The 23,493-nt window shown below is 39.9% G+C and overlaps 3 protein-coding genes across 3 annotated transcripts; all 3 read right to left on the reverse strand.

Annotated features, from left to right (window-relative positions):
- On the reverse strand, nucleotides 1–12,899 carry tdrd7a (tudor domain containing 7 a). The gene is made up of 22 exons (XM_084568387.1): nucleotides 12,841–12,899; nucleotides 11,878–12,096; nucleotides 11,560–11,704; nucleotides 11,315–11,426; nucleotides 11,050–11,136; nucleotides 10,853–10,890; nucleotides 10,069–10,109; nucleotides 9,734–9,904; nucleotides 8,671–9,453; nucleotides 7,800–7,996; nucleotides 6,889–7,081; nucleotides 6,537–6,648; nucleotides 5,747–5,958; nucleotides 5,362–5,496; nucleotides 4,325–4,408; nucleotides 4,046–4,180; nucleotides 3,699–3,809; nucleotides 2,884–3,052; nucleotides 2,537–2,694; nucleotides 2,253–2,437; nucleotides 1,624–1,784; nucleotides 1–731 (listed from the first exon to the last, which is right to left on the reverse strand). The coding sequence occupies exons 2-22, from the start codon at nucleotides 12,079–12,081 to the stop codon at nucleotides 499–501; spliced, it is 3,666 nt and encodes a 1,221-aa protein (XP_084424513.1). The 5' UTR covers nucleotides 12,082–12,096; nucleotides 12,841–12,899; the 3' UTR covers nucleotides 1–498.
- A 561-nt stretch (nucleotides 12,900–13,460) lies between these two features.
- On the reverse strand, nucleotides 13,461–20,941 carry stra6l (STRA6-like; the record flags this gene model as incomplete). Its single annotated transcript, XM_084554197.1, has 18 exons — nucleotides 13,461–14,086; nucleotides 14,165–14,308; nucleotides 14,935–15,098; nucleotides 15,297–15,416; nucleotides 15,493–15,610; nucleotides 16,145–16,193; nucleotides 16,490–16,571; nucleotides 16,712–16,787; nucleotides 16,956–17,109; nucleotides 17,235–17,343; nucleotides 17,761–17,834; nucleotides 18,020–18,130; nucleotides 18,361–18,406; nucleotides 18,600–18,720; nucleotides 18,811–18,941; nucleotides 19,157–19,257; nucleotides 20,485–20,557; nucleotides 20,931–20,941. 18 exons carry the CDS (start codon nucleotides 20,939–20,941, stop codon nucleotides 13,848–13,850), a joined length of 1,923 nt encoding a protein of 640 aa, XP_084410323.1. The 3' UTR covers nucleotides 13,461–13,847.
- Nucleotides 20,942–21,485: 544 nt separating this feature from the next.
- On the reverse strand, nucleotides 21,486–23,482 carry spink4 (serine peptidase inhibitor, Kazal type 4). Its single transcript, XM_084559225.1, has 4 exons — nucleotides 23,271–23,482; nucleotides 22,445–22,476; nucleotides 22,152–22,264; nucleotides 21,486–21,680 (listed from the first exon to the last, which is right to left on the reverse strand). Exons 1-4 carry the CDS (start codon nucleotides 23,320–23,322, stop codon nucleotides 21,635–21,637), a joined length of 243 nt encoding a protein of 80 aa, XP_084415351.1. The 5' UTR covers nucleotides 23,323–23,482; the 3' UTR covers nucleotides 21,486–21,634.
- Between the last annotated feature and the right edge of the window lie 11 nt (nucleotides 23,483–23,493).

The raw sequence follows: 23,493 nt of genomic DNA on the forward strand, positions 1-23,493 counted from the left end.
CTTTGGCCCAACTATGTTATGTTTTCATAGTTTATATTGTAAGTAATCAACATCAAGTCAAAGAACAAATTACATATTCCTCATGCTACTCGTTTGAAACAACTTTTTTCTAACAAAAATATAGTATGTGCAAATATGAATAGAAAAAGAATACAACACCTGAAGCACTGAATATATAAAGCACAGCAAACAACAAACCAGACCCATTGGGGAATAGTCATAAATAACGCAAAACATGCTACACACATTTATTTTAACTTGAAGGAACAGAAAGTGTTGCTGAATTAAAACCAGTTAGGTTTGTTTCAAAACGATAATAATGATTGCAACATCTTCAGTGTGAATTTTCAGTTTCATTTTTAGGAAATGAAAAGAACCATCAAATAACAAGAGTTGGTTCAAAGCCCGGGTTTAATGGGTCACGGAGGAGTGACCCATTAAACCCAGTCAAAGAGTCTGGCTGTTGGTGTGTTTACCACCGAGCCTCGTGGACACATCCTAGGCAGCTGAAGACAGTTCACCACCGATGTCAGCCATGATGGTGTGAACCCAGAGGTCCCTATCCTCCAGTGTGGTGTCCACCAGGTAAACTGTTAACCTGCGCTCCCACAGCTCACATTTAGCCTCTGACATGTCCTGCACACTCTCCACCAGGGCTACCAGCGCTCGCTTCTCCACGTGGTTCCTGAAGAGCACAGAGGCCTCCTCTGACCACCTGTGCTGTGTCACACCTGTATGATGAACAGAAAAACAGTGTTTGGGTATCAAGCTGCTCTATGCCGTGTTATCCAAGTGGGATAAATGATTGAGAAACTAAATGGCAGATGAACCAATAATGATTAATAATTACTTAGGTGCAACCATATTCTACTTTAGGGTAACGCATTATTAAATTGCCAAGAACAATCTAGTGACTGCCCTAAATCATGTCCATTTTTTTAATACAGCAAAAAATATCTAATGAGTTACAGAATTAGCATTAATAGTAATAGAAGTAGTAATAATAATAATGAGAAAAAACCTTAATGAACTGTTTAGTTTTTAAACTCTATTTTAAACATCAATTCATTACATAACCTGCATCCTACAATACAGAGTTACGTTGCAGGACTGGGTTTAAAGATAAACATTTTGGATTCAAATCAGTCTTCATTTGTAAGATCCAATACTGATTTTTAAGTATAAATCCCACAAGTCAGTTCAATAAGAGTCTATGTGTGATAAAGAACCAAAACAGGACAGAAGCGACAATCCTGAGAGCTCTGTGAGGTCTGAAAGCTCATGTGTGGCAGCATTTTGGATTGAAAAGTATGACAACAGAAGCACTTCACAAAAGCAAAGCCATATGCAAGATGTGTCAACTAGAAGTAGAATATCGCAGAAGCGCCTGAATTTACCAAAACCAATGACGTTATTAGTGAGTATTTTTGTGGACACATCTTTCATACCTAGGCAACACTGTTTTTAATTTGACACGTCTAAATAAAGATATATTAAATGTAATTCAATCAGGACCTTCTGAATTTAACTGATTCAGGATATCAGTAGCGATATCCAGACGTATTACTGTGCATTAAGTTGATACATACCAACCAGTAAACCTTGAGAATTAGATTGACTTACCTGCCAGTTGTGCAGTAATAGCCTGGAAGGGCAGCTGTCTGAATTCCTCTATCAGTGGCCGGATGACGCTACTCTGGACCAGCTCATGTTTACCATGGTCCAGCTCATAGACAGAAACCAGTCCGTTGGACAGAAACCCCTTCACCTGCACCCGGTGCCAACTAGGTAGAGGCAGGCATCCGTTAAGCCATCAACCATCAGGCAGCTGCTTGTTTTTACATTTGATTTATAAGAACAGCACAAACTAGATAACTGCAGCTGTTTTGACAAGATCATTGTTGAACACAATACTTCCATTTACAAATCATTTAAGCATAACCATACGCAACACAGCAGTTCAATTATATGAAGTGAAATAATTAGAGAGTTACTACCAAATAGTATTCCCGTCTTGTGTAAATGTATTAGGGCAAAATACTTTTGTTTATGTACCATTTGGGGAGCTTGTGTGGATCATCTATAAAGTTTAACTAACATGTCATTTGTTGCTTGTTATTATCACTGAGTGTAGATACATGACAACACAATATGTGATGGATGAAAGAGTCTGATAGATCAGCATGCCCCTTGCAGTAGCCAAGCATCTCCTAAATCAGGCTTACTCTTGGGGTATATTATTGGTCACTTACTCCTTGTCTATCTTGGCAGCATAGACCCCTCCTTTGTGGATGTCCGTGGTTGTGTTCGTCCGGTTATAATAAAGGATCATCTCCCCCATCAACACCACCAGCTTATGCAGGCCCTCCCATGGCTGCAGCACGAAGTAACCTGGGTGGCATGCCACTGGCACAAACACATCCATAGTCTGACCAGGCTGAAAGGAGAGGATGAAAAATATGACATTCATATCGTAATTATGTCACACATCTACCTCTGATACATACTAGATAATCTTTTGGCCCTATTCACAAACCTGTGGGAGCTCCAGTGGAGGAGGAACTGGAAGCGGCTGCATCCCAGTTTTAGTAGTTGTCTCTTTTTCTGCTCTGTGCTGTGGCTGGGTTGAGGCCTTGATAATGGGGTTTGGGGAGAGGCTGTTCAGAGACAACCCCTCAACTAGAGCAGTGAGACCTGGACATTTAGGAAAACACAGCTCCATATAAATCGCACTCTAAAGTTGAGAGTATGCACTTAAACCTCACATTCACAGCTCAATTCCGAAAGAAAAGAACTCTCACTGTCCAAATACTAGTAGTAGTAGTTTAATGCTGTTGATGGGAACTGTCTCAGAATGGATTATGTTTTTGTGTGCTGTATTACCTGAATCCACACTGCTGCTGCTGGTTATATTCTTAGTTGTAAGTTTCTCCCACAACTCTGACTGGGCTAGTTGATGGCTGACGCTCTTGTGCACCTCCTGACCATCAACACCAATGAACAGGTACATATAGACCAACTTGTCCCCTTTATGCTGGTCTAATTTCAAGATCTAAAAAGAATGAAGTAAGGTGGAAAACAAAGACAATTTATCCGAAGTTTGAGACCTTAAGGTTAATGCGATTATTTTACACAGTTGCACCATAAAGCAGTTACTTGTTACTTACTATGGAAGATATCACATGTACAATGGGGCTCACCACTGCTGCCTAAGGACACACCACCAATCTTACCTCTTCAGAGATGCTCTAACCTAATTATCTGGCCATAAGGATTTGGATATTGCAGAAGTTGGTCAAGTCTTTACACGTGCCAACTACTCCTACACACGTGTATGAGTGTATATGAGAATTAACTGTTCAACAGTTTATATCCAATCATGAAGTAAACTGCTGTTACAAGATGATCAATGACATTTTGCTTTATTTGTGAATATTACAATGTTTCGGCTCCTTCATGTCCAGTTTATCAGGTAATTCTCTTAAAATGCTTTATTTGTGAGCCCTGAACAATTGGGAGAGCATATTCTCTCTAACTATATGACACAGTGCCAACACTGTGCTTTGATCAATAAAGCCTTTATGATCAAAGTTTCCTGGCATAGTTTGTCATGTTTGTATTTTAGAAGGAACTCTGTGGGAAACACGGGACAAAGGATCACACATGAATGACAGGTCGGTTTTTGCTGCAGCTGTTACCTTCATTTTACAGTCTCCAGAGCCCAGGACAGCCTCCTTAAGCCAAAGAACAGCCTCTGGGCTCCAGCCTCCCTCTGGAACTTTGACGTCTGCCAGGCGACATTTAACAGCCTGAAGAGACACACATTCATGCATGTTTACATGTGTGAAATCTTTAATTTCATATTCTCACTTTTATGCAGTGTCCCCTGAGACCTACCTTACTTGTTTGCTGAAGAGCACACATTCTTGAGAAAAGTATCACAGATGACTGACTGAAACTTTAAGTACTATGTACAGACACATCAGAGAGACCAAGATGCATCTATTCCCAAACCGAGTCATACAGTCACACACAAACTACTGACCTGTGGTGGGATGACGATGAAGTCTTTGAGAAAAGGAGGGGGGATCTCCCGGAGATCTGTGACTTCCACTGTTGTTGAGACACCCATGTCAGTAAAGGAAATCTCCATCACTCTGTTTCCATACATGTTGGTAATCTGAAAACAAAAGCAAAATTTAAGTGAGTGACAGAGAAATACACTTAAAACCATATAGTCCCAGTGCCTTTCACATCCACAGTCATTCAAGTATTTTAATGAATTATGTTTTATTTAAATGCAGGATCAAGCTTCTGTTTTTACCTCTGCTCTGGCCCATTTTCCTTTGTGGCGGGCTAGACAGAACTTGCCACTGAAAGGTCTGGACACCAGGGACTCAGATGTCATCTGGTGGGAAAAATTCCAACAATGCAATTATGAAAAGCTTCTCTGATTCCAGAAAGCTTCCAAAAAAGACAGTGGACAGCAAGATAGAAATCATGGAGACCATTCACAAGGACACATCATTCGATCATCAGCCTCAGCAGATCTAGATCTTATTTTAGATACAGATTTAAAAAATACTAACCTAAGCCTAAATATCAGTAATGTGGTCGTCAATCCTGTGTAATGTTTTACACAAGGGAACAAATTGAGTTTCCAGAATGTGATTCTTCACTATCAAGAATTTAATTCAATTCAATTCAATTTTATTTATATAGCGTCAATAACAATACAAATCGTCTCAAGACGCTTTACAAAAACCCGGCCTGAAACCCCCAGAGCAAGCCTGAAGGCAACGGTGGCAAGGAAAAACTCCCTTTTAACAGGAAGAAACCTCGAGCAGAACCCAGCTCATATGGAGGGACCCATCTGCCTAAGGCCAGCCGGGTACAGACAGAAGAAAGAGAGAAGAGAACAGCAAAGAGAGAAGAGAACAGCAAGATAAACATACATCTGTCATAGATACACATATCTGACCAAAGCGTACATGTGGAATCTTATGATACAAACTGATGATGTTACATGACAGTTTGAAAATGTAAGAGGAATCATAGGCAGGTTGGAGAATTGTTCATTCAGGTAGGAGTGGAGAACTGCAGGATTCCATGAAGACTGGGCAGGCTGATGAGACCACGACAACAGATGTAGTATAGAGCTCTACAGGAAACGCACAACTCCAGGCCAGAATTTAAAGTTTACAAACCACTTAAAATGACAAGGAAATACAACTGTATAGTTCTACAGCACATACAAGGGACACCATGTCCATTTTAACCCACACCAAAGCTCACTCGCCTTGTTTTCCTCTAACCTAAATACAAGGATTAATGGAGATATTCATGTACTCTGAGGTCTACCTGTGAGATGAAATATGCATCCGTTTCTTCCAGTAACTTGTTCAGTCGCGCAGTTCCTCTAGAGGGCAGCAGGCAGTATATGATTCCATCCGCACATACATTTGTGACACACACATCTCGATAGATAACATTTACCTACAGACAAGAGAGAGAAAATGTTAGAAAATGCTAGGGAAATGTATGAAACATAACTGACATATTTCTGCTTTGATTTCAATTGAATGAAACGCACACAGCTACTGCAGCACAAGAAAGACCAATAAGAGAATGGTACAATAGCACCACTCAGTGGTAAAGCCGAGTTCTGATATCGACCACAGACACTCTTACTGATATTTAATAATGCATTAAAAATTGGCTCCTCCTTAGCCCCATGTAAACGTACAGTCAGAGGGTTGTTCATGGTCTTGTCCTGCAGAGCCTTTAGGCAGGCGGAGTTTATGTTGACATCATCATCCTGAGATGTATCATAAAGGACAGCTGCAGGAATCTCATTCTGTTGACACGGCTCCAACGTTTCCATCAGCAGGATCTTTCCAACTGCCAATTTTTCCAGGGAGGATAGGAGCAATGGATGCAAGCTGAATCCCTCCAGTCCTAACAGAAGGACAAAGCAAGATGCAAAAAAATGAAGACTGATTGGTACAGTCAGGACTGGAAATATTTAGACAATGACAGACTATTCGTGATCATCACTGTAGATTTAAAATGCAACAATGAAGATGCAAATGCAAGTGTGATGCTTTGCCAGGCCTTCACTGCAGCTCTCTTCAGTTGTTTTTTTTTGCTCACAGCTTTTGTCTTTAGTTTTGTATTCAGCAAGTGAAATGCATACTTGTTTGGGTTGTGATTGACTGATTTGACCATGAAATATTCAAATTCTTTACAGAATTCAAAAAGTCCTGGGTGGCTTTCACAGTATGTTTTGGGGCGATTCTCCATCTGCACTGTGAAGCACGGTGAAATCATTTTTGCTTCACTTGGCTAAAGTTGATCAGATAGCGTATTACTGCACTTCAGAATTCATCCAGAAAGAGCTGTAATTCCTTAACCTTCCCTTCACATTGGATATAAATACTCAAACCAAATTAAGACTGAGAGAGTGCACTTCGAGCCCTTTTATTCATCCATATTAGTTACATGTAAAACAAGTAATTTCCTAAACTTCTATGTACCTGCGACTCTGACATTTGTGGCTTGAAAGGGCAGAGCGAGGAAATCCTGGTGGAGCTCCAGCAGATTACTCCCACTGGTCTCCACAGAGAAGCCATAGTCCACATAGTAAACCTGACGGACAGAAAAAAGGCCTTTAGTTACAGTACTGACTGTTCTGTTCCAGGCCGGAGACAGAGTCCTCCAAAGTTTACACTCTGATTTACATTAATTTTGTGCTAAAGTGCTAAAAACAGGTATTCCCACATATTGAATTGTTTTTGCCTTTTAACTGAAGCTTTTAGTGTTGCAGTTAAATGTATTAAGAAACAGTCTTAAAATAAATAAACAATCTCACAATTAAGTACAACTAACTTTGATCTTCCCAGGGGCAATGATCTCCATGACCTGTGCTCTGGCGAGCTCTTCTCCTTCCTCCCCTCTGACTGCTACCAGCTGACCCACAGTGGGGTTAGTCAGAGGATGCTGTGTAGAGCTTTGACTGTAGAAGGAATGCATGACTTCTTCCATGGCTTCCTGGGCATTGGAGTAGTTCTCACCTACATACCTGAGCAGAGACATTTTAAAACTATGCAGCATGTTCCCAAGAAGCAACCTGAATACTGCTTTTACACAACTGAGAAGAAAAATAATACAGAAGATGCATTAGGAACTGATGTGGTTGCTCATAGTTTATATTTACGTTGTTGATACTGAAAATTATTCTTTAACAATGCAAGACAGTGTTGTGTACAAATAATGAAAAGGAGAAGTCTATGTAACATAATACAAGCTGGAATATTAGTTGGTAGGTGATACATTATACTTTGGCACAATAATAAAATACTGAGTGGCAATTTTCAGTTTTAGATCAAGTAAAACAATCAAGTCAGTCTAATTCACTACTGTTTCAATAAAATTGCTGTTACTCATGTTGTGGGTACATGTGTTCAAGCAGAGAGGCAAAAGTCACCACTCAGACCTGAGCGAAGTTGGTGTTGACATGTTTTTCATATTAGATTATTTTAGAACCAAATGACCCTCTTACTGATTTTGTTTAAACAAGGGTGCTACACTTAAAGTGATTTAAGTCAGCAACATCACTCACATAGCAAGAGCAAATATTTTGCAACAAAACATTTATTTGTAAGTTGCAAATTGTTCTTGAAAGTGTTTTTTATTAGCCAGTTTTCAGTTCCATGTACCTATATTAAAAATGATAATGTGTTTGAATTCAGCAACAGTTTAGTGCATATTAAGGTCCGCATGAAAAATGTGTGTCCTACCTTATAGTCACAGCATTGCTGCTCTTGGCCTCAGTAACCAGTACTGAGGGGTACTGCTCTGAGGGAAGAACCAGACAGGGAGGAACCACAGGACCCAGGACTTCCAGACCAGAAGGGAGGGGATAGCTTTCGCACTGCTGGCTTTCTTGGCTGTCTGTGGGTATCATGTCTGCTCTGCTGGAGTTATACAGGATGGCCTAACCACAGAAACGTAACATCACCAACAAATACATACTACTTTCAAAAGCAAGTCATTATTACACGTTAACACACATTCCTTTTTATTGCGGAATTAACACTGCACAAGCTGTTATGATCTCTGCCCACCGTAGTTTAGGAAATCGGGAAGCGATAAAAGCAGCAGTAATGCTGTGCAAAGCAAGCAGAATCTGAAGAGTGGTCTAAGTACACCCTGTTTCACCCTGTGTATAGCAGTAATACGTCATGTAGCATGTAGCAAAACTGCCAAAACGTCCAGAAGCAAGCAGAAACAAATGAGCAGAAATGGATAAAGAAACCGGTCTTTATAAAGATAAGTCCCACTTCCAAAGCCCTGCCAGATGGTTCTCTCCACAAAAGTTATTTTCATTTACAGTCTGTGTTAACCCAGCTGGTCAGCTCAAGCAGCTGGATAAATTGCAACAGCGAAGCCTGAACAAGAACATTGTGGACAGTGTTCGTCAGTTTTAAATTGGTTCAATAACAACACACATTTGCATTTTTCACTCACCATAAGGGTAATAAAACATCCCTTGAAGTTACTTTTAAAACAGATTTTTAAAAAAATGATTAAATGTTACCAGTCATATCTTATCACTTATGTTTTAAAAAACTGTGTTATTGCATTATATTGTCTGCACCATAATCTTACCTTCTGCTTGTCATGTGGCAACGGGTACTCCACATTGCATATATCAAGCAAAAGAGACAAGTTGTCCAAAACATACTGGGGGAATGGTGTCTTGTATGTGTCCATAAAAAGTCTAGGCAAAGCATGGGCCCACAGACCATGACTGTACTTTGACAAAAGCTCCTTTATCCTCTGACGCACCTCAGCTGTCACAACAACAGCAGAAGATGGAGGACAGGGTGCAGGACGGGAAGGCTGGGAGGATGTGACCTTCAAAAGGGGTAAAATGTCACGGTCAGGTTGGAGGGAGGAAGCTACTGAAGAAGGGTTGGCTGATGCGAGGGAAAGCTGTGTGGGGGCTAAGGGCTTGGTGTATTGGTCATGGTTTATTATAGCTGTAGGTAAATTGTGATCATCTTTACATCCACTATTGGCACTGACTGCAAGATGGACAGGTGAGAGAAGTTGGGGAGCAACAGCTGGGTTGTTGGCATGGCTTCGTAATTTGACTGATGACGGCACATTGCCTGGAGAGGCGCCAGGTTGTGGAGGAAAAAGGAAGGTGGGCTTAGACAAGAGGCTTTTTGGAGAAGTTTTCGGTTTAAGAACAGGAGATGGGAGGGCAGGTTTAGAGAGTTCAAGTGCTGAGGGAAATGAAGAAATGGGAGCAGTGACAGTGCTTATATTGGTGGGTGATGCTGGACAGGAGTTGACAGTGCTTTTTAAAGGGACTGTAGTGGGCCTTGGAGTCAAAGGAGGATAGATGAGTCGGTCAGCTCGGTTGGTGATGGTAGGTTGCTCCACCTGTCGAATCCAGATGTGTGAAAGATATATTGGAAAGTAAGTTGTTAAACATACCCACTAAATTACAAAAACAGTTTTTGTTAGTGACATATTCAAATAATAATATATTTTTCCTAAATGACCAGATACTGAAATCAACTCAAAAGGGATTGCAGTACCTGTTCCGTAAAATAAGTGAAAATAATAACTAACTAATTTAATGAACTGAAATATACGCAGTTTGTAGATTAAGTTAAAAGGCACAGAGACATGTTTTTACACATAAAGGCTCTGGACTTACCATACAGATGTGTGTCCACTTTTCCATGTCTTTGAGAACCTGAGGATGTAGCTTCTGATTGTACATATTACTGTAGACGTCTGACAGTTTTGACATCCACAGACCATTGCAGTACTTCTTCAGGAGCTGAGACATTCTGTTCTGAACCAGCCCCACATCATATGTATTAAACTGTATAGAGAGATTTAACATGTTTGATCATTTATGCTGTCTTGCCATGTACCTGGTCTGACAATGTGAATTTATTTGCTGAAATAATCTCAAACAGCTGTGACTTATTAATAGGAAAGTAATATTGACAAAATGTATCACAAAGGACTAAAGACTTTTTGTACCTGGGATTGACTGGGTCTGGACTCTTGCTCAGGAGGAAATTCTGAAAGAATGTGCAAAAGAAGAAGCATTGATCAATAACCCTGAGATCAGAGATCAATCTCATCACTGATATTTAACCAGTTGTTAGTTAATCTGGTTTACATATTTCAACTATTTTGTTTTGTGTTGGTGGTGTTGTCACATAATACACAATCTAATATTACTTTGCCAGTGACCTGTGTAATACACCTCAACTGTGTCTTTTGATTCATTTCAGGAAATATTATTATAGGTCCATTATGTGGGTCTATAATTCTAATTATAGTCGTTTTGTTTGTTTTTACTCAACGTTATTTCAATAATGTGTCTCTACTTTGTTTTGCATTTGTTCTTTATTGTGAAGCACTTTTATGTCGTTTGAACTAGAAATGTGAAAAATTAATTTTACTTACTCCCCACATTAATTGCATACAACTTATATATAGAAAGCTTGATTAATCTCTTTGCTTACTGCGACCCTGCATCATTTCAAGGCTTTCAGTTGACAAAAAGCCACAGTTCTATGAGATACTGACTGACCTTCGCTCATGTTAATGTAGGTCTATTTACGGCAACTATGCAGATGTATATTAGTAGTTCAATATGTGATTCAGCGCAACCAGATTCCCAGTATTAAGGATCCTGGCTTGGAATTAACTGCAGATTTCTTCAGTATCTTTAATACTCTTATTTTTATAACCAGAATTATATTCAGACTGAAATGAAATTAACTCATGAAAAAACAATGAAGAAGTTCCCATGTACCTGTGGGGTCCCTGTGGTTCGCCACGCCCATCGCTCTCCTGCTGATGGCATAGTAAGATTTATGCATAGTGTTCTTTTCATGAAAACTGTCATTCATATACATTTTTTTTGTTTCTATCTTTATGATTGCCTGACATTACAGAAAGACCAGGTCATTAAGACAACTTTCTCTATTTTTGTCCACATGTGTTGCCCACCTGTTGCAATTCTGCTTCGCGGCTGGTTGAGAAGCAGGTACTCTGTGTTCAACAGGGGTGATGAAGCTTAACTTCTGATCCAACTGCCTGATATTTGGGAAAACACATAAATTTTTTTTTTTAAGAATCCAGTTAAAACAAGAAAAATCTCCCAAACCAGAATTGCAGAAAATGTCAATACCGTCACCACACTAAGGTTTTCTGATGGCCTGTTTTTTGGGGATATATTTGTCGTTTCTCGACAAACAATGCTGATATCGACTACCTGTAGTCTCCTGAGGCACTGAAGCCTCTCTGTCCACCATGGATCCAAGAACAATTGGCTGGAGAGTTGGTACTACCAGCTGAGGGTTGGCGGAGACAGGATCTTGGCCTCACTGAAGGCACAGAACATGACAATAGATCAGATTGAAGTGAAGAAAAAAAACACTGGACATAACAAAAGGTCTTGGCAGGGATCAAGCTGTGATTTAAGAGAGAAAGCTGTTCCAAAGAACATGTGTCTCATACTACTGAGCATGTAGGGGTTGGATGGTTTAAATCTCATCTTGCAGTTGACGACTTGGGAGGGACCAGCCTTCTTGGAGCTCTTCTGCTTGGCAACCAGCTCAGCAATGTGGGCCGTCTCTTTACACACTGCAGCAAAGCATTTCAACTAGGGAACAAAATTTTATTAGTACAGAAATAAATTAATATGTAAACATTAGAACACTTTAGCAAAACCGAGAACCAAAAATATAATTTCTAACCACACCAAGTCAGACTGAATCAAATACCTAAAAGGTGAGACAAGAGCCATAAAGCCAACAATACAGCTATAGTACTTACCTCACCCTTGCAGAACTCTAAGCACACCACAGAAGGAATGGTTCTAAGGTAGTCCTCCAACTTTGCGAAACCAAGCTTCTTTAGCGGGATACTCTCTCCGCACAATGACTCATAGTCTGACTGGAGGCTGTTAATAGACACGCCACCCTTGCTGGACTGGAGTACAGCTCTCAACATTTTCTTTATGGACTCTGTGTCTGGCATCTTGGTAAACAAAGACTGACACAGAAACAAACAAACAATAGTGATAAAATTTAAGAGAAATATCCAAGAGGGTAGGCAGCTTGAGCAATCAAAATATGTTGTACGTGTTGTCCTCCTGAATGTTTTGTCCCAGAGCACTGCGTTTTTGTTTAGTTGTCACTGTATTTTGTTAATCTAGTATATTGTCAGTCCATTAGAGCAACGATTCCTCAGATTTTAACCTTCAGGACGCCAAAAGGCAAACACATCATGACGAACAATAAAATGCTTTGAATTCATTCAAAAATGTGTTTTGTAGAATTTTCGCACAATGCAAGCTACTGGTGATATATCTTGATATCTTGATGTATCGTGACTACATTTTAAGGCGAAAATAAACACCCGCGTCCGATTTGGTAAAGCAAACATTTAAAAGGAGAGCAACATTTAATCAACAGAACATTCCTACATTCGACTTCAAGTTAGGTTAGCAGTCAGAGCAATGTCTGCCTTAAGTTTTCAGACTCTCAAACAACAAATTAACACGAATTTAGGTACCAACGAACCAACGACTGCGAGAAGCATGTGTCGAAATCCACATGTAAAAGTTGGCTAACGGCTAACAGTTGGCTCATGGTGGCTTGCAGCTAGTGGAGAAATAAAACGTGCTATTTCGGCCCACAATCGACCCTTCGTAAACTAGCCAATGCTGTGCGCACTGTGCAGTCAGGTTACTTCAAATGAAACGAAATATAAAGATGTTTTAAAGGTTAAAATTACCTGTGTAGTTTTAAGAATCTAGCTTAGACGCTATTAAACGGCTTCTCCCAACGCTGAAGTCACGCGCATGCTCACGCTCACAAGTTCACATTCAATACAGTACTTCCTGTTCGTTAGTAATCTCGTCCGGAATTGAGCACCGTAGTGTTATTTTGAACTTATTTTTTTCTAAAACACGTTTAATTAGCACCTCTTGTAGGTAACCAGCTAGTTAGTACAATAATAAAAATAAACATTGATAAATAACCGTCAGATACATGTTGCTGTGTGTCGTAATTTTTACTAATCATTCAAAGTATAATGCATCGTTTAGTGGATTTACAATTACCACACCTAACCAGAAACTTTTAGTAAACAATCCACATAGTTATTTCTTAGTCTTTACCAGCAGTTATATTTGTGAAGTTCTGCCTTTACTTCCAGTTATATACAAATTCATAAAAACAACAACAACAGAAGCATACACAGCATTGTCCATTTAAATGTTTGGAACCCGTTAGACTTCATAACATAAACCTTAAATAAAAAGCAGAATACCTGTATAGGTTAGTTCACATGATTTTTAATTAAAAAACAAAAAACAAAAGTGCTCTTAATGCAGATGCCTAGCAGACATGAGTTGATGTCAGAACGCTCCAGCCAAGGGTAAATAAAAACATATCTACAACACAGCTATGAAACCCCTCAAACTGCACAGATTGTCATACTAACTTTATTAGATAACACCCAAAATAGGTAAATTACTCTGGACTTTTTTTATTTATGACATTTTAAGCCGACAGACTAATAAGTGCTCACAACACATTAGATCTTGTCAGTCAGATGTGAATGCTGTCCTCAAAGAGAATATGGAGATGAATAACATCAGTCTCAGTGATGCAGTTGCCAACAATTCTGATGAGGCGAAAACCTTGCAGTTCTTCTTCTTTGATAGAGAGCCATCAAAAGGCAACACCATTCATTTTCGAGTCTAGCATTTTGAGCAAACCAGAATTAATGCATTTTTATTAGTCTCCTGCTGGTGTGACTGTGATCTCTGGTAGTGACTGTGACACTGCTTGGCGGATCTGCCTTTGCGATGCCATGAGCCACGCCCGGGTCACTGTCTCTGACTGAGGAAATGGAGATGTGGGTGATAAAGAAGATGCAGAGAGGTGGTGCTTTCTGAGCAGGATGAGATGAGGGTTTCTCAGTAAAGTGTAAAGCAATGTCCAGCGCCTCCTGGCCTGGCTGTTCCCAGTGGGTTCTAGAAAAACGAGTAGAGAGATTAGCAGACACAACAAATCAGTGATGATAGGTGATTCTTCATGGTAGAGGTACTGACCTGGTAGAGGGTTGCTGAATGTGGAGTATGCAGATGCACTTTGTCTCTCCATCGTGTTGGAGACCAGCAGCTGGCAGAAACATACCATGACTGGGTTGTTGTGATAATGATCAGCAAAGATCATTCCAATCCATGTGCTGTAGCCTGAGACATAAAGGAAAGCAAATAGTGATAAATCCTCACCACATTTATAAGGAGGAGCATTGCCTTTCAAGAAGAGTATGCCTTTGATGAACAATTCATGAAAACAGAATTCTGCATGTTGATTGTATGCTGCAACCAAAAGCTTTTCACATGCAGCCTACAACACACAAAACACTATACAGCAATAAACAGTGGCTTGTTACATGACATTTCTTTGGCTGGTCCCGGACAAAAATATTGAACAATTTAACTTTTATGTTTTACTGCCCAGGAGGAATGATGGCAAAGCTGTTTCCTGCTTCCCAAATCATACCAATGCATTTTTTTTTATGTTATTTTTTTTTCAGATTTGCTTCCTAATTGACCTTTCCCTAAAAACTCAGGGAAGTGCTGCCATCTCCTGGAAGATGCAAGTGCAAGTAGGTAACGTCTACCCACAAAGCTCCAGCAAACCCCCATAAATGACAAGCAATAATAATGATTGAATTGTTTTGTGTCATCACGGTATATTAAAAAGAAGAAAAAACTGAGTAATGGCAGCAATGTTTTGTGGCGGGGAGCTATACTTTTTAATGCCCTGAAGGTATATTTTTGTTGGAAATGTTTTCAGATGAATTTGAGCTCACCTGCATCCATGTGTTCATAACCTCTCTGCATGATAGTTCGGTCTATGCGGGACACCAGCCATGTTCCCACCACGATGCTTGACAGCAGCCTCAGTATGCAGTTGCTGACCCCCATGACCACGTTGTAGAAAAAGAAGAAGTAGTTGAAGCAGTGGAACGCCTTCCTGGGGAGGACATGGATGGGAAGTAGTTATTTTCAACAATGGAATTAATCATCAAATGGGGAAGTGAATGTTTCTTAAGAAATTATGGCAATTCCCTAGTTAATAATAAAATGCTATTAGTGTTTTAGCCTTTGTCAACCACAACTTTCTGTTTAGTGTAATGTGAGTACACACTTCGCGATCCTAGAATACACCCACCTGTTATTGAGAGCCAGAGGTTTCTGTTTATCTGTGGGAGACATTTTATCCTGAAGGAAAAAGATCTGAACCAGAACTATCTGGACAATCACCAAAGCGATCACCAGGCCGATGGTCAGCCTGAGAGACACAAGAACCCATCAGTGTATGCGTTCATTCATGCGCCCTCACATAGACACATAGAAAGCAGCCTTACAGTATGATCCCCAGGTTGCTGAGCATAGTCAGTACTCTTCCGTGCTGTATAGGTAGAACCAGCCCATAGGCCAACAGCAAAGCAAACAGGAAGTGGACAAAATGGACAATTATGTAGCCTAAAAAATAAAAAACATAAACATTTTTTGACTGTAACCACACAAATGGGCTTTATGTAAGACTCAATATCAGGCCTTCGGGTCTATTTGTTGAATCTTTCACAGGCAAGTAATCTAATGAATTAGTACCAGTATGATTTTGGTGGGAATCTAAGATCTAATGTGACATTGTGGATGTTGGAGGAATTTTACACAGCATGTATATGTTTGGTCTTTAGGTGAAAACAGGTGAACATCATATAAATCTGTAATGTGAAGAAGCAACACAGCAACTGCTGAGCGTTCACGTAGTCTGCCAGTAGGTGGCGCATTAGTGCCACAACAAAGAAATATGTGAGTGGAAATCTGGGTCCACATGCAACAATAAGAATACCCTTATGGCCACCATTAACACGCCAAATGACTAAAAGTTGATGATTCTCTTCAAGTATTTGCAATAGTCCTAAAACCTTAATGTAGGATGTGGCTGTTTTTATTTTTAAAAGATACAGTACATGCATGAGCTACTCATGTTATTTTGACGACGAAGCTTACCCCACAGTGTGAAAGCTATTTGCCATCCAGAGTATCTTGCAATGGAAGCCTGTGGAATCAATCGAGAATACTTGTTTGTATTTTTTTTCTTTTGAGTGGCACTGTATATGCTGTCATATAGGAGAAACACAAATGGGATGAAAACATAGACACTTGCTTGTTGTAGATTTTGTGATTTTTAACTGGTGAGCCAGTTACAACATGTCTTATGATATGCGCCCCACATTCTTAAGTAGGTCATACATTGTCACATGACCTGAACCTTACATCAAATGATGATTCTGAATCTTTAGCACCAAGTTGTCCTGGAATCATAATAATGTCTGGTTTGAGTGTGTTACTTACAACACTGATAGCAGATTTAGGATTGTGAAACTTCTCAGGAAGAAAACCCTTCTGTCCTCTCCACAGTCTTTTCAAGTGTTTCCTAAGGAGAGAGTATGTGTCTCATTACAATGCAGGCAAATGTAGATTTGTTTCTCTCCTCACTGCTAGGGGATGTCATGTTAACTCTGAACATCTAAATCGTACATGAACATTTATTGTGCTTATTTTTAGGTCTCTTACCTGTAACATGCCAAGATGTGGAAGGTGTAGGCAACAGAGTTGAGACTGGCAAAGATAGTGGTCGCTAGCCATGACTCTTAAATAAACAAAAAGTCATCACTTATTTTATTTCCTATGAAAGTGGTGATTTTCCTGTATACTGTGTTCCTGATATTTTACAAAAGTATATTTGTTTTAGGCCTAATTCAGTTCCTTGGTGACTGAAAAGAGGATCGTTCTGGTGATAACATGTAAAACAACTCACTCCTGGCCACGTCGATGAATTCTTCCAGCTGTGGTATCATGACTCCCAGAGCTTCGGTTTGGTTACAAGAGTTAACCAGGTGTTGCAGAGTATTCTTCCACTTGGTGACTTGGTCAAAAGCAGCGTCACTGAGAGTGTAGTCCGCTAGGGTCATCTAGGGGAACGCCAGAAAGACAAATAAATGCAGCAGTGCCAAGAGAGGATGTACACACCCTACAAAACAAAGTAAATGGACATTTAATTTCACACGGTTAAAATGTTAAACAGTTCATTCTTTACCGTATATAGACCAATAAGTGATATGATGGCAGTCCCAATGATCCTGTTGGGAAACTTGAAGTAGGGGTCCCACTTGTACATTCGTCTCTGGAACCAGCTGAGAGGCTTGCTGCAACATAGACAGGCAGGTCAAAAACGCTGTGCGTGTATTCTGGGTATGAGTATCATCCTATTTAAGAGCAGTTATACTGTGACTACTACGACAGCTGACTCTCAAATCTTTGACTGCGGAATCTACCAGCAGCACCTGAACACATCAGACTGAATGTCAGTACCACACAGCAGTGCTAAAATGTGACAAATATAACTTTCCCTTTGATGGATTAGCTGTCTAAAACCAACTGCAAATATGAATCTTGTTCATTAAACCTTAATATCCAATGATGATTTATATATTATAGTGAAATTAAGGACAAATGTTGACAGTTTGAAAGGAAAAATGCACTAAAAGTGCAATAATCTAGGATTTTTTTCACCATTATCTTTGCGACCATGTAAAGTAATGTGCATAAGAGTGTATTTCTACCATTCTTCAGGGGTTTTCCTCAGCAGCCTCTTAACATGTTGCACCTGGTGCTGCTCAGTCAGCTCATCAGGGTCCTGGCAGCAGATTAAGCATAATTATACTATAGAATTACAGCTGTTGATCAGTCATTTAAAACTAAAAAAAAGTTCTTTGATTGCGTAGCAGTCAAACCTGATAGTTTGACGTGCAGATGTTAAAGTCAAAAAGACAGCGCTAGAATAATATAGAGCAAGCATCATCATCATTGAAAGCCACTGACCTCTGGTCTCCGAATAGCTTTAACCAGCACGTAGATAAATCGGCACAGGAGGAAGATGAGGGAGACGATGCTGGGCCACTGGACAATGATCTTCTGGTATTTACCCAAAATCTTCATAGACGCATGGAAACATGGAGTTATGCATCAATCAGTAAAGTATCATCAATGTGTTGTTCGCCTTAAACAAACGCAAACTTCATAACAACATGTCCTGCAGGGACTAATTCACTGGTTTGATCTGAAATCCAGAGGTGAGGAACGTGTGCTGGATGCTTGGTGCTAACAACACCGCAAAAGTCACATCAGGATGAGTTTGGATTTCATGCTGATGTGTTTCGTACCTCACCATTGGGACAAGTGACTGTATCCCAGACTTGAATGATGATCCTATAAATAAGCACAGGCATTTAACGTGTTAAAATTGGATCATCCAAAACCATTTCAAATTTCCATCCACTTGTTTTTTGTTTCCTTTGGTGAAGAGGCCATCACATTAGAACTATTGTTTTCACTGTTGCTTGTTCGTACAGTGTTGTAAAACATAAAAACTGGTCCACATATAATCTGAATGAATGTTTACCAGGACACGGAATAAAGTATTCCCAGCACTCCCCCGGCTATTCGGAATGGTGTGGACAGACAGGCGAAGAAAGGGAAATACACCAGGCCCACCTCTAAAGCCCCAACCAGGTACACGATAGCTGAGGGTAAGAGTCCGAGAACACTGCATAAGTCAACATGTTTATTTATCATATATGAATGGTAAAGGTGTAAGGAGGGTGACAGCGTACCTCTGGCCCAGGGTGGGACAGTGAAGGGGATGTAACGTTCAGAGAAGAGCAGCAAGACGCTACTAGACACGGCACCGAATGCAAAGCCGTAGGACCAACGATTACTGAGGCTGCCTATAGTATCTAAAGGCCTGGGGACAATGACAGGAAAACATACATATACACATTAATTACAAGCAGAGATGTGGGAAAAGTAATCTTGAAGCTGTCTGTGAAGGTTCCTCAGTCATCTAGGTCATCCAAAAATGTTAAAGAAAGGCAAGGTCTTACTGATTTAATTGTCATATAGAGACTTCATGTTTTGGTATAAAAGTTTTCCTTGACATTATTGTTGCTGTTGACTTACACCACAATACCAAAACGTCCCCTCAGGTAGGGCAGTCTGCGGTCGATGGCCAGCGCCTGCTGTCTTTTCTGGAGGAATGACAGCACCCCTGCAATCAACACCTGGTCGACGAGATATTGATGCATTATACACAAAGAAACACCCTGGAACAATGTTTGCTTTGCTTTGTTGCAACTGTGTGAAAGCGGAAGTAGCCTGATAGTGGTGGTGGCAGGGTGACGCCCCAAGTTAATGGATCTCCTTTATCAAAGGAAGCCTTATTTACAGAAGTTACAGTTGCTGTAGCACTGAATGTCTTTACTGCCTGTGTTGTCATTGTCATTCACACTGCTACACCTGTTAATGTGGCGTCCTGGATTATCTTTTCTGGAAGGAGGACTCCACCCTGTACTACCCTGTACCTGTCTTTCTTTGGCGGCCCTCAAACTGACGGGCTCTGTCACAGGAGGAAGAACAAAGCTCTTATCATCTTCCATGTTTGACCCTCAGGAACCCGGAACCCCCTAAGTCCTCTAGTAGTCAGGCCAGCACTTCACCTTAAATGCTGCTCTTGGTGTATCAGTGTGTGGGGAAAAAAGCAATATACACTTCCTTAGATACGTTCTAAGATACACTAGTGAAAAAGAATGGATTCGAGTCAGCCCTTCTTATGTTACCAAACATTGGTTTCAAAGAACTGAGAGAGCGGTTGATTCAACTGTGTTTTCATTTGGAGGATACGGTTTGTAGTAATATTGAATTGCATTGTTTCTATTATTCTGGCATTTCTGTTTGAGTCAGTTTGATTCAGCCCAGCACCACAAACTACATCCTTGAGGATGATCGTTAAATTACCACATATTTTACACTGTTTCAACAATTCTCATTCTCTGGACAGTTTCTTCCCCCGGGCTGTTGCTCTGTTGAACTCTGAGCAGTCACAGAGTGTGAGTCCATCCACATGAACAATAAACAATAACTGCACTACTGTATATAGTCACTGTACAAAACCCTGGCTCGTTGTATATATCTGCTCTTATTCTATATTTTTATGTGTATAGATTGAGATTTAGTTTATTTTATCTTATTTTTATTTTTAATTTTCTTCACTTATTTAAGTTTGTGTGTTATGTACAAGAGAGTAAAGCTACCGGAGTCAAATTTCCTGTATGTGCACATACTTGGTCATTAAAGCTGATTCTGATTCTGATTCTGATTCTCAAGAGTTGCCCCTTCAGTTACTCTACTTTTTACAGTAGAGGCTGCTTTTCTTGAAATTCTGGCATCTTATGAATCATCTTGTTATGTTTCAATGTGCATCCTGCAAGTTAAATGAATGCATGACTTACTGCTGGTATGAGTGAGAAATGCAGGAAGAGGTCCATGGATATTTTGTTTTGACAGTCATTAGGTGCAGAAACCCTGGGGAAAGGTTGGCAGTGTGAACATGATGTGACACGACATTGTACACCTGATCCTGACGTTAAACGGCACACGGCGGAACAGAGGGGAACGAAATGAGGACAAATGAATGACATGGACATGAATGACACAGAAATTAGGCCAACTGCACTGATCACAACAGATGAGAAGTGAACCAATATGCACTGTTGAACAAATGAATCATTAACACCGAATGACAGGATTTCATAACACGCCAATAAAGTCCGGTTCAGGTTTACTGCCACTCTGACTTGATTTAAAACAGTTGGAAGCAGATTATCATAATAAAATAAGAGCTGACAGCAGCAAACTAAACAACATTACTGTAAAAACTGCTATTAGGAGTACTTACTCATGTACCATTGTGTCTCTTATCATCGTGATAAGTTAGTTGACTGAACTCGTGGAAGCTTTGCTGCTGCTCCACTGTCAAGATAAAGGAAGGCGCTGTGGAAATGTGACCACTTCTCTTGTTTCCTGGTTTCAGCCATGTGACTCATACATTTGACCTTTGACCTCCAGATTCAACACTTTACATCTGCCGTTTTTTTTTTTTTTTTTATTCTTCTGCATTTGTTCACACTCTCACCATCTGTCCACGTCTCTCTCTTTCACACAGGGATAATATTGACCCGCTGTGTTACTCAGTAAGAGGAGTGTAAACAGTTAGCTCACCCGCTGAGATAACCAAGCGATCATTCAACTTCTGCCTTTGCTTAACATGGAAATGCTGCCTGGTTTAATCAGTACTTTTAATTTCCTTTTTGGTATCAGCTTCATTTGCTCGCTTTATTTCGCTAATCTTTGAATTCTAGCATCTGTTTTACCTCTTCTGTGCATATCATGCAAACTGATATCTGATTTGGTAACTCTGGATTTCTCAGGTGACAAAAGAAAACACCACTAGAACTTTTGCTGATTGAAATTTATTAGTCAATGCATTGTTACATGTTTGAGACAGTTGGAACCTGGTGATTGTTATTTCAAAGCTTCATCTCAGATTGATAATCAGGTCCTGGTTGGCCCCTCTGGCGGCGACACGGGCAGCCGTGCGGCTCAGCAGGCCTGGTCCTTGACAATCCTGATGTCCGACTTGGTTGTTCTGAGGAGAGAATCATGACGGGACGTCCGTGATTCATTCTGTCAGCTGAGATCTGGTTCAACTTTGTGTCAGTGTGGGTGTGAAAAGTTGTGAAAACAAACCTCACATTCACTCATTCTCGCTGAATGTCTATTTGGGGTTGGAGATAAAGGCTATGAATTCCTTTTGTATGAAAGCAAAGTGGGAGTTGCAGATTTTAAAATAGAAACAGAGACATCATCTAAAACAGAATATCTTTCCTGACACTGAACTTGGGTGGTTTGTAAAGGTTTTAGCCAGAGGTATTTTTAATGCCAAATGACCTCTTTTAACCAGTAAAAAGTCTATTGAATGAGCTGCCTTCACCCAGAGTCTACAACTTCTTTCACCACCAGAGGGAGACTCAAGCAATGCATTCTCCACAAAGTCAGCTTTGGTGATCTTGAACTAATGTGTGAATGCCATGAGCGCGGAGCAGCTGCCTGTACTCACTGTCTTTGGACGCACAGGGCACACTCGTTGCCATAAGTGTTTCCATCGCTGCCGCACACAGGAGCGAAGTTCATTGGGCACGCCACAATATTCTCCGTGACAGGACAGGAGGGCTGCCAGAAAATGAGTCAATCACACTTTAATTCCATCCATAAAAGCTTAGGTGAACAATCCTCATAAAAAAAAAGTAAATAAACAAACAAAAAAAACAAAACACAACACAGACAGACAGAAAAATACACTATTTCAAGCACAATGTAACTCTATTCTTTCTATTAAAAGATGCATGTTACCATTCTCATGTCTCCGGTCTTCTCCTCAGCACCTTTAAAACATGAAACAAATGCACATATATTTATATAAAACCATGAATATATTCCACCTTACATGGAAGCACATGAGCTCATACAGGAAAAATATCTTCAGCTTTCAGAGACTAACTGCCCTGATTCAAATAAATACCTGCTGCCGTGCAAAAAGGCCAACCTCCGACTTGTTTTGCGTTATAAAAATGCCCATGATAATTCTAGGTATTATTAAGTGATAGGAACCTTCAGTTATTTTACATACGCGTGATAGCCCTTTATGTCAGGACACATTATACTTGTCAATGTGCTATTTAAAGTGCTGATAAAACAAGCAAGCATTTATAGATAGATAGATAGATACTTTATTAATCCCGAGGGAAATTCAAGCATCCAGTAGCAGTTACAAACATTGAACATAAAATACAAAAGCTATATAAAAAATAGAAAGTGACTAGAAATAAAATGTTTATACTATAAACTATGTTAAAAATATAAAGTGACCTGTTAGAAAATATAAATATAAAGTGACCTGTTAGAAATATAAAGTGACTATAATTATTTATATACTATTATCATTTGTTCATTAGGCTCACTATCTAAAGATATGTTTTGATTTTGTAAATTAATTTTTTTAAGGTGGATTGGGTCAAAGACGTTGCATCAGATCTGTTCAAATTCATGAAAACATGACGATTTCAATACATTTGCTTCTCAATAAAACATGCTCCATTTGAATTTTGATCTATAACAACAAAAGGACCTCAAAAATCCTACTAATAAAAATACATTGTAGTTGTTTTTTCATTGTTACCTGCGGTCACACAGATGAGCAGCAGTCCCAGAAAAACAACTCTCCCAATCATGGTGTTGGTGGATGAATGACTAACTCAGAATGCCTCTGGTTTTTACAGGTAATTAAACCATGTGTGTGTGTGTGGGAAGACAGCAGGTGAAAATGGTCACACTAACGCGAGCAACCTCTAAAGACTTCTATAGTCGTTGAGTCACATCAGCACACACCCACCCAGATATGA

Source organism: Chelon labrosus, assembly GCF_963514085.1.
Source record: "Chelon labrosus genome assembly, chromosome: 2".
In the NCBI taxonomy this organism is placed as follows: Eukaryota; Metazoa; Chordata; class Actinopteri; order Mugiliformes; family Mugilidae; genus Chelon; species Chelon labrosus.

Excerpts from the sequence above, each read along its gene's own strand:
- spink4 (XM_084559225.1), bottom strand. The coding sequence starts at position 23,322 with ATGATTGGGAGAGTTGTTTTTCTGGGACTGCTGCTCATCTGTGTGACC. Across the intron at positions 22,477-23,270 it reads GCTCATCTGTGTGACCGCAG|GTGCTGAGGAGAAGACCGGA; the intron begins GTAACAATGAAA and ends CATGTTTTAAAG. Across the intron at positions 22,265-22,444 it reads AGACCGGAGACATGAGAATG|CCCTCCTGTCCTGTCACGGA; the intron begins GTAACATGCATC and ends ATTTTCTGGCAG.
- tdrd7a (XM_084568387.1), bottom strand. The coding sequence starts at position 12,081 with ATGCCAGACACAGAGTCCATAAAGAAAATGTTGAGAGCTGTACTCCAG. Across the intron at positions 3,810-4,045 it reads TCATCGTCATCCCACCACAG|GCTGTTAAATGTCGCCTGGC; the intron begins GTCAGTAGTTTG and ends GTGTCTCTTCAG. Across the intron at positions 3,053-3,698 it reads CTGGAGACTGTAAAATGAAG|ATCTTGAAATTAGACCAGCA; the intron begins GTAACAGCTGCA and ends CATTCTTTTTAG.